At 51.7% G+C, this 11,677-nt stretch overlaps 1 protein-coding gene across 5 annotated transcripts in view; it reads right to left on the bottom strand.

The window, feature by feature from the left end:
- Positions 1-325: 325 nt before the first annotated feature.
- EML2 (EMAP like 2) overlaps positions 326-11,677 on the bottom strand; it is a 36,543-nt gene continuing 25,191 nt past the window's right edge. For all 5 annotated transcript variants that reach the window (XM_017874350.1, XM_017874351.1, XM_017874352.1 and 2 more), the window contains 8 exons: positions 10,388-10,519; positions 8,960-9,027; positions 8,111-8,199; positions 7,807-7,904; positions 7,166-7,253; positions 5,356-5,451; positions 4,305-4,435; positions 326-709 (listed from right to left, as the gene is read on the bottom strand). In XM_017874350.1, the coding sequence (XP_017729839.1) occupies positions 584-709; positions 4,305-4,435; positions 5,356-5,451; positions 7,166-7,253; positions 7,807-7,904; positions 8,111-8,199; positions 8,960-9,027; positions 10,388-10,519 (828 nt within the window). In that variant the 3' untranslated portion in view covers positions 326-583. The remainder of the gene's footprint in view (positions 710-4,304; positions 4,436-5,355; positions 5,452-7,165; positions 7,254-7,806; positions 7,905-8,110; positions 8,200-8,959; positions 9,028-10,387; positions 10,520-11,677) is intronic.

Raw genomic sequence — 11,677 nt, 5'->3', positions numbered from 1 at the left:
GGTGACAGAGCAAAATTCCGTCTCAAAAAAACAAAAAACAAAAAACGAGTGGCGTTTCTCTGCACAAGATCTCTTCTCTTCTCTTCTCTGCCGTCATGTGAGCTGTGCCTTTCATCGTCCACCATGATTGTGAGGCCTCCCCAGGCACATGGAACTGTAAGTCCAATAGACCTCTTTTTTTTTTTTTTTTGTAAATTACCCAGTCTCAGGTGTGTCTTTATCAGCAGCATGAAAATGGGCTAATACACTAATACACACACACATCCATACACATACACAACTGTGTAGGCACACACCATACAAATACACAGACCCGGACACACCATAGTGCACGTGTCTTTATTTCTGGATGATATAAAAGAAAAAACTTAAAAAACACCCCAAACCAAACACCAGTGGATCCCCAAAGCGATGTGATTCCCTCATCCCACCCGGATAAATAGAGACTTCTGTCAGTCTCCCCTCCCGCCCCCATAAACCCCTCTGCTATAGACATACTCTGGGTATATATTACTCTACACGGCAATAGACATCTCCCGAAAATAGAATTCCTGCCCTGACACCTGACTCTTCCCTGGCCTCATCAGACCACCCGCCACTGTAGCACACTGGTGTCCTTGCCCCCCGTGGTCAGGGCCATGCTGTCATCCCACAAGAAGGCCACATTTGTCACGTGGCTGCTGTGTCCACCGTACTTGTGGCTGAGGGCCTGTTACAAGGAAAGAAGTAAGTGAAGAAAGGTCAGTGAGGACAATGCCACTCCATCATGGTCGTCTTATCTTGACCCAGTTCTTCTCTGCTCTTCCTTTTTTTTTTTTTTTTTAAATCACTTAGGTTAGAGTGAAGTCACTGAGGCATGAGCACAGCTTCAATGCAGCCTCGACCTCCTGGGCTCAAGGGATCCTCCCACCTCAGTCTGCCGAGTAGCTGGGATCACAGATATGCGCCACCACACCTGGCTAATTTTTTTCACTTTCATAGCGATGGGGTGTCCCCATGTTGCCAGGGCTAATAAGCCCTTGAAGAATCAACGGAGGCCGGGCACGGTGGCTCACGCCTGTAATCCCAGCACTTTGGGAGGCCGAGGCAGGAGGATCACAAGGTCAGGAGATCAAGACCATCCTGGCCAACATGGTGAAACCCCGTCTCTACTAAAAATATAAAAATTAGCTGGGCGTGGTGTAATCTGAGCTACTTCGGAGGCTGAGGCAGGAGAATCGCTTGAACCAGGGAGTCGGAGGTTGCAGCGAGCCGAAATTGTGACACTGCACTCTAGCCTGGCAGCAGACTCCATCTCAAAAAAAAAAAAAAGAACCAACAGAAGAGCTGCGTGTGGTGGCTCACGCCTGCAATTCCAGCACTTCGGGAGGCCGAGGTGGAGGTGGATTACTTGAGGTCATGAGTTCGAGACCAGCCTGACCAATGTGGTGAAACCCTGTTTCTACTAAAAATACAAAAAATTAGCTGGGTGTGGTGGCGCACATCTGTAGCCCCAACTACTTGGGAGGCTGAGGCATGACAATCACTTGAACTCAGGCGGCGGAGGTCGCAGTGAGCCGAGAGCATGCCACTGCACTTCAGCCTGGGCGACAGAGGGAGACTGTCAAAAAAACAAAAACAAACCAACAAAAAACCCAGCAGGGCAACTGAATTGGTTTATTGAACAAGTTAATGGCATAAATGCAAGAAACAGCATGCACATAGGGAAGGCTGTTCTACATGCTGAGATTTGAGACATAAGCAAATGCAGTTTGGACCCTGATTCAGACAAACAAACCGTAGAAGGCCAGTCTGGGGCACATCAGGGACATGTGAATATGTACTGGCTATGAGATCATATTTAGGAATTGATGTTTTGTTTTTGCCTCCCTAGGGATGAGGCATATAAGAAATTAATGTTGCCCGGCGCGGTGGCTCACGCCTGTAATCCCAGCACTTTGAGAGGCCGAGACAGGCGGATCGCCTGAGGTTGGCAGTTCAAGACCAGCCTGACCAACGTGGAGAAACCCTGTCTCTATTTAAAAAATACAAAATTAGCCAGGCATGGTGGCGCAAGCCTGTAATCCCAGCTACTTGGCAGGCTGAGGCAGGAGAATCGCTTGAACCCGGGAGGCGGAGGTTGCAGCAAGCTGAGATCGGGCCATTGCACTCCAGCCTGGGCAACAAGAGCGAAATTCTGTCTCAAAAAAAAAAAAAAAAAAGAAGAAGAAGAAATTAATGTTAATGAGTAGGAGTGGTCAGAGGCTTATGGATATGTAAGAATCCTTAATTTTTTAGACATGAATGCTCAATTTAGAGGGCTAAAAGATAACCTATGTGTTTTGTGTGTGTGGTGTCTTTTTTTTTTTTTTTTTTTTTTTTAAGACAGAGCCTTGCTGTCGCTCAGGCTAGAGTAAAATGGCACGATCTTGGCTCACTACAGCTTCTGCCTCCCGGGTTCAGGCAATTCTCCTGCCTCACCCTCCCCAGTAGCTGGGATTACAGGCATGCACCACCAGGCTTGACTAATTTTGTTTTTTTTTTTTTTTTGAGACAGAGTCTCACTCTGTCACTCCGTTGCTCAGTGCAGTGTCGCTCAGTGGAGAGCAGTGGCGTGATCCTGGCTCACCGCAACCTTCGCTTCCCGGGTTCAAACGATTCTCCTGCCTCAGCCTCCTGAGTAGCTGGGATTACAGGCACCTGCCACCACGCCCAGCTAATTTTTGTATTTTTAGTAGAGACGGGGTTTCGCCATGTTGGTCAGGCTGGTCTCAAACTCCTGACCTCAGGTGGTCCATCACCTTGGCATCCCAAAATGCTGGGATTACAGGCATGAGCCACCACACCCAGCTACATATGCAGTTTCTTAAAACTACAGACCAGGACAGGTGCTGTGGCTCATTCCTGTAATCCCAGCACTTTGGGAAACTAAGGTGGGGAGGATTGCTCAAGTCCAGGAGATCAAGACCAGCCTGGGCAACAGGGACCCTATCTCTATCAAAAATACAAAAATTGGCCAGGTGTGGTGATGCACGCCTGTAGTCCTAAGTACTCAAAAGGCTGAGGTGGGAGGACCACTTGAGTCCAGGAGGTCAAGGCTGCAGTGAGCCGAGATTGTGCCATGCCACTGCACTCCAGCCTGGGCAACAGAGTGAGACCCTGTCTCAAAAATAAAAAAAGAAGAGAAAGAAGAAAGAAGAAACAAATGAAATAAATATACCAAATTTGGTAATAGTTGAACATCGGTAACAGGTACAGGAGGGGTCACTGTACTAGTCTTTCTGCTTTTATGCATGAAAATTTCCTAGGAAAATGCTGAAACAACCCCTCTTCTGTTAGAACCAGAGAATGGTAAAATTAACGTCCAGCTTTTTTTTTTGTTTTGTTTTCGTCTTTGTGTTGAGACAAAGTCTTGCTCTGTCGCCCAGGCTAGAGTACAGTGGTGCAATCATGGCTCACTGCAGCCTCAACCTCCTGGGCTAGCAATCCTCCCACCTCAGACTTTCTTGTAGCTGGGACTACAGGCGTGCACCACCATGCCCAGCTAATTTTGTGTGTTTTATAGAGATGGGGGTCTCACTTTATTGCCCAGGCTGGTCTTGAACTCCTGGCCTCAAGCGATCCTCCTGCCTCAGTCTTGCAAAGTGTTGCGATTACAGGTGTGAGCCACTGCACCTGACCTTGGCCTCCCTTAAAAACTTGTAAGATCTGGTTGTGTATCCTGTGCCCAGGTACATAGTAGGTGCTCAATAAATATTTACTGAGTTAACAAGGATAAAAGAACCAAAGAGCTCAGAATTGCAGTTGCTCTGAATTTTCGAGAACCACGTCTTCGGCTGGGCACAGTGGCTCACGCCTGTAATCCCAGCACTTTGGGAGGCCAAGGCGGGTGGATCACGACGTCAGGAGATCGAGACCATGGTGAAACCCTGTCTTTACTAAAAATACAAAAAATTAGCCGGGCGTGGTGGCAGGCGCCTGTAGTCCCAGCTACTTGGGAGGCTGAGGCAGGAGAATGGCGTGAACCCGGGAGGCAGAGCTTGCAGGGAGCCGAGATCACACCACTGCACTCCAGCCTGGGCAACAGCGCGAGACTCCATCTCAAAAAAAAAAAAAAAAGAGAACCATGTCTTCAGCATGGCACACTCTGAAATTCATCCACCTTTGGATTAAGAAAGGCCCTTGGGATCAAGACCACTGTCCTCCTTGTACAGATGGGGAAACTGAGGCTTAGAGAAGGGGTGGGGTTGGACCAGAGCTGCCTGAATCTTGTCCCCACCCCTGCTTGCGACCCCTGTCCACCCCCATCTCCCCAAGGGACTCACTCGAGGCTGACAGCACGGGTAGCTAAACAGGTGAACTTTGCCAAAGTCATCAGCTGAAGCCAGCAACTTCCCATCATGGGAGCGGGCCACAGCGTTGATATCAGTGCCGTCCGCCCCCTCGGACCAGATCCCTGTGGGCGAGATGGAGGTAAGTTGTAAGATGTCAGCTGGAGCCAGGGACTGCCAAGAGGAGCAGACTGCCACACCAGCCACCCTAATTTGTTCCAACCTAGCCTGTATCTATCCAAGGATACGACTCAGAATGACCTTCTTAAAATGTGAATCTGAGCCTGCCCCTGCTCTGCTCAAAACCCTTCCATGGCTCCCTGGTGACCTTAGAAAAAGGTCTATGGTTCTAAGCCTCAGTGGGCTCCATGCACTGCTCCAGCCTCATCCCTCATCAGTGCTCCCGTTATGGCCACCCTGCCTCCCTGCATTTCTCCGAATGCCAAGCTCTGTGTCATGCCTGGGCTTTTGTATGTGCTATTCCCTTTGCCTAGAGACTGCTTTCCTTCTTCACTGCCCTGGAAAGTAACTGCTCATCCTCCAGGTCCTAGCTCAGATGTCTCTTCCTCCAGGAAGCCTTCCCTGATTCCCTCCAAGACTAGGCCAGATGCCCTACCCTGGGTTTCCCTGTCCCAGCCCTGCTCACTCTGGGTCATCACCATCTGGGGACAAGTCTGCCTCCTCAACTGGACTGAGAGCCCCAGGAGAGCAGGGCCCTCAGTCATGGTCACTGCCAAGCCCATGGCGGGCACAGAACTGCTCAGGGAGTATGTGTTCGCTGATTTCGTGCCTGAATGAATGGGTGGCTAGGGCACCGGCAGTGTGGTCTCTCCTGGCCAGTTACCACGCCCATTTGGTTTCATTTTATTACAGCTCTAACCAGTCATCTCACCCTACCCTTTCCTCTTACACAAACACAGCCCACATGCAGTAAAGGAGTGAGCTTCCCACACTGGAGGTAAGCAGTAAGACTCTGGAAACCACCAGCGGGGATGTCTCTCAGAACGCCTGTCCTCAGTGAGACCTCTCTCATTCCAGAACTCACCAAACACCCCAAACCCCAGGACACAAGTAGCTGTGGCCCATTCCACGTTCCTCACAGCATCTGCACTGGTGATCTGCTTACAGGTAGCCGGGTCCCCTGGGGCAGAAAATGGGAGGAGACATTCAGAGTTGGAAGAACTACGCAGTAAACCCATCCCTTTCTTAGATAATGGGAGCTGAGGTCCAAGACAGAGGAGGCTAAGGTCCCAGGGCTCATTCCACCTGTCAGGACTGGTTGAGAAGGCTGCATGCTGGGTCTTCACAGCCAGCAGCATAAGCGGGAGCATCTGCTTTGAAAGCTGCATCTGGCAGGGCGTGGTGGCTCATGTCTGTAATCCCAGGAGGCGGCATGAGCCACCACATCCCGTTGGATCACCTGAGGTCAGGAGTTCGAGACCAGCCTGGCTTAGATGCTGAAATCCCATCTCTACTAAAAATACAAAAATTAGGCCGGGTGTGGTGGCTCATGCCTGTAATCCCAGTACTCTGGGAAGCCGAGGCAGGCAGATCACCTGAGGTCAGGGTTTAAGACCATCCTGGCCAACATGGGGAAACCCCATTTCTATAAAAAAAAAAAAAAAAAAAAAAAAAAAAAAAAAAAAAAGCTGGGCGTAGTGGCAGACACCTGTAATCCCAGCTACTCAGGAGGCTGAGGCAGGAGAATCGCTTGAACCTGGGAGATGGTGGCTGCAGTGAGCCGAGATCACACCACTGCATTCCAGCCTGGGAGACAAGAGGGAAACTCCATTTCAAAAAAAAAAAAAAAAAATCCAGGCCGGGTGGGGGGGCTCAAGCCTGTAATCCCAGCACTTTGGGAGGCCGAGACAGGCAGATCACGAGGTCAGGAGATCGAGACCATCCTGGCTAACATGGTGAAACCCCGTCTCTACTAAAAAATACAAAAAACTAGCCGGGCGAGGTGGCGGGCGCCTGTAGTCCCAGCTACTCGGGAGGCTGAGGCAGGAGAATGGCGTGAACCCGGGAGGCGGAGCTTGCAGTGAGCTGAGATCTGGCCACTGCACTCCAGCCTGGGCGACAGAGCGAGACTCCGTCTCAGAAAAAAAAAAAGAAATACAAACAGAAATATTAGCTGGGCATAGTGGTGTGCTCCTGTAATCCCAGCTACTTGGGATGCTGAGGCAGGAGAATGGTTTGAACCTGGGAGGTGGAGGTTTCAGTGAGCCAAAATGGTGCCACTGCCCTCCAGCCTGAGCAACACAGTGAGACTCCATCTCAAAAAATAAAAATTAAACAGCTGGGCGCGGTGGCTCACACCTGTAATTCCAGCACTTTGGGAGGCCGAGTGGGCGGATCACGAGGTCAGGAGATTGAGACCATCCTGGCTAACACGGTGAAACCCCGTCTCTACTAAAAAATTAGCCGGGTGTGGTGGCAGGCGCCTATAATCTCAGCTACTCGGGAGGCTGAAGCAGGAGAATGACTTGAACCCGGGAGGCGGAGCTTGCAGTGAGCGGAGATCGCACCACTGCATTCCAGCCTGGGGGACAGAGCAAGACTCCGTCTCAAAAAATATGTAACAATAATAATAATAAATAAAAATTAAAAATTAAAAAATGTAAAAAAGAAACCTGCATGCCTGCATCCTACTCATCCAACCAGAAAGCGGAGGAATTGACTAAAAGTGGGGTACACCAGGGGGAAAATAAGCCAGCAGTCCCTGAATTCCAAATCAGAACCAGCCTTGAATACTAAGGGAGCGAGACCTGAAGCCCCTGCCTCCTGTCCCAGAATTCAGGGAAGTCTGCAAATGAGACGGAGGAATAAATATCTCTGGGTCCCGGAGAACTCACAGTACAGAATCTCATAGTCCCCGGAGTTGGTGACAAAGCAGCTGCTGTCCTGGGCCCAATCCAGGTGGGTGATAAAACTGGAATGGCCCTGCGGGGGAGGGAAGGGATGGTGTTAGAGCTGCAGAGGGCGGAACCAAGGAGAGGGGGACAGGATTAAATCAGGAAAGTGGAAGGTCAGATACAGAGGTAGGGCGAGAACACAAGGGGACTAAAGGAAGGATCCACAGGCCTTTGGAGTGTGGGGGCAGGGCCAGACTACTGTGGGCGGGGCCAGACTGTGATGGGCAGGGCTAGACAAAAAGCACTTAGAACACAATGGGAGTTTAGAACAGGTGGGCAGAGCTAGACACGGAGGAGCTGGCTTTGAATGTGAGGGGCGGGGCTACACAGAGGGGCGGTCTCGGAACGTGGGGGGCGGGGCTACACAGATGGGGAGCTTAGCACGTGGGGGCGGGGCTACACAAAGGGGCGGGCTTAGAACACACGAGGTGGTGAATGTGTGGGCGGGGCCAAGACTCCTTGCTCTGATCAGGGCAGTCAGTTGAGTGTTGAAAGCTGCGCTCCCTTGAGGTAGAAAATTGGTTAATTCTGCACCCCCTGGGCGGGGTGGCGGCGCGGGCTGGGGGCCACTGCCCACTCACCGAGCACTTGCCCAGGCGGCTGACCTTGCGGCCGCCCTGGTCCACCGTGTACACGTACACCAAGTTGTCGTGGGAGCCCACGGCCAGGTACGCCCCGTCTGGGGGAGGGGGAGGGGGGCTATGAGGAGGCACCCAGGCTCTGCCCCCTCCTCGCCCAGACTCAGCCCCCTCAACAGTCCCCAGCTCCATCCCCACTGCATCCCTCATAGGCCTCCCTTCGAAGGCTCCACCCCTCCCCCTGCCAAGAACTCTGAGCCTCTGTCCCCTGACCCTGCCGCTTGGGTGTCCCAGGCCTGCCGCTTACCTGGGGAGAATTTGACCACTGAGATCTGTTCATTGCCGTCTGTGTGGATAGCCACCAGGTCATGGGTCTCCGTGTCCAGCAGCAGCCATCTTGAAGGAGAGGGCGTGGTGGGGGGAGGAGGGGTGAGATGATCTGACAGAGAGGGGCCGCAATCTGTGGGGTCTGAGGGAGGGATCAGAAGGACCCCAGAAAAGATCTGGGCTGGGCACGGTGGCTCAGGCCTATAATCCCAGCACTTTGGGAGGCCGAGGCGGGTGGATCACTTGAGGTCAAGAGTTCAAAATCAGTCTGGCCAACATAGCGAAACCCCGTCTCTACTAAAAATACAAAAATTAGCCGGGCGTGGTGGCGCATGTGCCTGTAATCCCAGCTACTCGGGGGTCTGAGGCACGAGAATTGCTTGAACCTGGGAGGCAGAGGTTGGCGTGAGCTGGGATCGTGCCACAGGACTCCAGCCTAGGCAACAGAGCAAGATTCTATCCCAAACAAAACAAGGCCAGGTGCAGTGGCTCATGCCTGTAATCCCAGCACTTTGGGAGGCTGAGGCAGGTGGATCACTTGAGGTCAGGAGTTCGAGACCAGCCTGGCCAACATGGTGAAACCCCGTCCCTACTAAAAATCAAAAAAATTAGCCAGGCATAGTGGTGGCCACCTCTAATCCCAGCTACTTGGGAAGCTGAGGCAGGAGAATCCCTTGAACCTGGGAGGCGGAGGCTGCAGTGAGCCAGAGGAATATTGAGGGATCGGGGCTCACTAAATAGTGGGATTTGGGCAAATAGGAGAGAAGGAAGAAGGGCCAGTTAGCCAGGGAGCAGAGAAGCCCTCCCGAAATGCCCTCCTCAGCTTTACCTGCCAGTCACTGTACCCACAGCCAGGACAGAGCCACTGGGGTGGAAGCCGGCTGAGCGGGCAGGGTCCTGAGAAGGGAGAGAGAAGAGGCAGGGCTCAGAGCTGGGGCCCCATGTCCATCTGGCCATTCTCCTGCCTCAGGGCCAAGTCTAATCTTGGGATGAGGGCTCTCCCCTCCCTCTGCTGCCCTTTGGGACATCACCACCCCAGACACCATGGCAGCCATTCCTCTTTCCATTCCTGTAACATGTTAGCCTGAACAGAAAACATTCCTCCTGTCACCACTGTCCCAGGATCCTTCCTTACTCCTAAATTCCCACAGCTTTATTCATCCAAGACAACTTCTTTAGATAATTTCCTAGATGTGGGAATGCTGGGACAAAGGGGATCCAGAATTTTAAGACTCTTTTATTTTATTTTATTTTTTTAATTTTATTTATTTTTTTGAGATGGAGTTTTGCTCTGTCGCCCAGGCTGGAGTGCAGTGGCACAGTCTCAGCTCACTACAACCTCTGCCTCCCAAGTTCAAGCAATTCTCCTGCCTCAGCTTCCCAAGTAGCTGACATTACAGGCACCCACCACCACGCCCGCCTGATTTTTTTTTTTTTTTCACCTTTTGTAGAGATGGGGTTTTGCCATGTTGCCCAGGTTGGTCTCAAACTCCTGGATTCACACAATCTACCTGCCTCGGCCTCCTAAAGTGCTGGGATTACAGGTGTGAGCCACCACACCCAGCTGAAATTTTTATTCTGTTTACATTTTAATTAATTGTGAATAGCCATGTGTGGCCAGTGGTTACCGTATGGGACAGTGTAGCTCTACACTTGACTGTTGCAGTAGTCACACCTTCCTTGAACTCAGCGGCTCCTGACTCCCCGCTCCTCATGGCAGCTCCCAACAGGATGGTTCTGTGTCATCCTGGGCTCCCTTCCAGTCAGGAACCTACTCCTCCAACCCTTCTGAGAGAGCTTCTAAGCACCCAGTTCCCTGGACAAAACCCCCACCCTGCTTAAAAAGACCTTGTTTGGGCCAGGCTTGGTGGCTCATGTCTGTAATCCCAGCACTTTGGGAGGCCAAGGTGGGCGGATCATGAGGTCAGTTCGAGACCAGGCTCACCAACATGGTGAAACCCCCGTCTCTACTAAAAATACAGAAATTAGCTGGGCGTGGTGGTGTGTGCCTGGAATCCCAGCTACTCGGGAGGCTGAGGCAGAAGAATTGCTTGAACCCGGGAGGCGGAGGTTGCAGTGGGCCAAAATCATGCCATTGCCTTCCACCCTGGGTGACAGAGTGAGACTCCATCTCAAAGAGAAAAAAAAAAAAAAAAAAAAAGACCTTGTTTGGTTTCAGTCTAATGTGCTGAGCTCTGATACATGGAGAAAGGTAGTTCTGTTAGAACAGTGCGTTTCAAGTCCCTGGGCCCCTCACCTCAATGATCCTGCTCCACAGGGGCTGGTGGGACTCTGAGCTCCACAGATGCACCAGCTTATCCTGCCCGCAGGTCACAAACTGGGCCTGACTGGGGTGTGTGGCCAGGCCCCACAGCTCTTCCACGTGGCCCTGGTGGAAAGGGAGAACAGCAGGATGGAGACAGCAGCCCTGGCCTTTTCCCACCCAACCCTAATCCAACCCAACCCTAATCCAACAAGTGCTGGATAACTCACCCTGCCCCAGCGGGACCCAGGGAAGACCTTTCCCGGTGTGTCTGAAGGGGGCCCCGATTGGGCATCTGAACCCATGCCCTAGTGTGTGACTCAAGGCAAACCCTGCCCCTTCTCCAGGGACCTCTGCTTTCTTCTTTGCACAATGGGAGGCAGGAGGGCATGGTGGCTCAGAGCTTGATCTCAGGTGTCAAATAGGCTGCACTCTGGCCACACATCTCCCAGGTCTCCAGCTCCAAGGATCTGGGAAGGCCCTCCTGGAGTCTGCCTGCAGCCAGACAGAGCCCAGAGGTCTGAGGGACCTCATGGAGGGCACTAAACCTGATGGCTCTGACCCTCGGCCTTCTATTACTGACCGAGGGCAGTCACCTAGGCAGGTGACATCTCCTTGGAACCTCAGCTTGATTGTCTGTAAAATGGAGCCAATTGGTGTGTGTGCCTCATAGCATTCTTGTGCTTACTCAAATCATGGATGGAAAATGCTGGCCGGGTGCGGTGGCTCAGGCTGGTAATCCCGGCACTCTGGGAGGCTGAGGCAGGAAGATTGTTTGAGCTCAGGAGTTCGAGACCAGCCTGGGCAACATGGCAAAACCCCATCTCTACATAAAATACAAAAATTTGCCAGGTGTGATGGTGCACACCTGTAGTCCCAGCTACTTCGGAAGCTGAGGCAGAAGGATCCCTTGAGCTCAGGAGATGGAGGTTGCAGTGAGCTGAAATGGCACCACTACATTCCAGGCTGCGTGATATAATAAATAAAATGCTAAACATAAGGATAATTCAGAGAATGTGGTCACAAAATGGAAATGTCTAACTATTATTATTTATAACAAGTTTTTTTTTGAGACGGGATCTCACTCTGTTACCCAGGCTGGAGTGCAGTGGTAGGATCTCAGCTCATTGCAACCTCCACCTCCCAGGTTCAAGCAATTCTTCTGTCTCAGCCTCTTGAGTAACTGGGATTATAGGCACACGCCACCATGCCCAGCTAATGTTTTGTATTTTTAGTACAGATGGTGTTTCACCATGTTGCCCAGGCTGGTCTCGACTTCTGATG

This window comes from Rhinopithecus bieti, unplaced genomic scaffold (assembly GCF_001698545.2).
Source record: "Rhinopithecus bieti isolate Rb0 unplaced genomic scaffold, ASM169854v2 scaffold_7888, whole genome shotgun sequence".
Lineage (NCBI taxonomy): Eukaryota > Metazoa > Chordata > Mammalia > Primates > Cercopithecidae > Rhinopithecus > Rhinopithecus bieti.
Note: the sequence above shows the minus strand (reverse complement) of the source record. Positions and strands in the feature narration are given on the sequence as shown.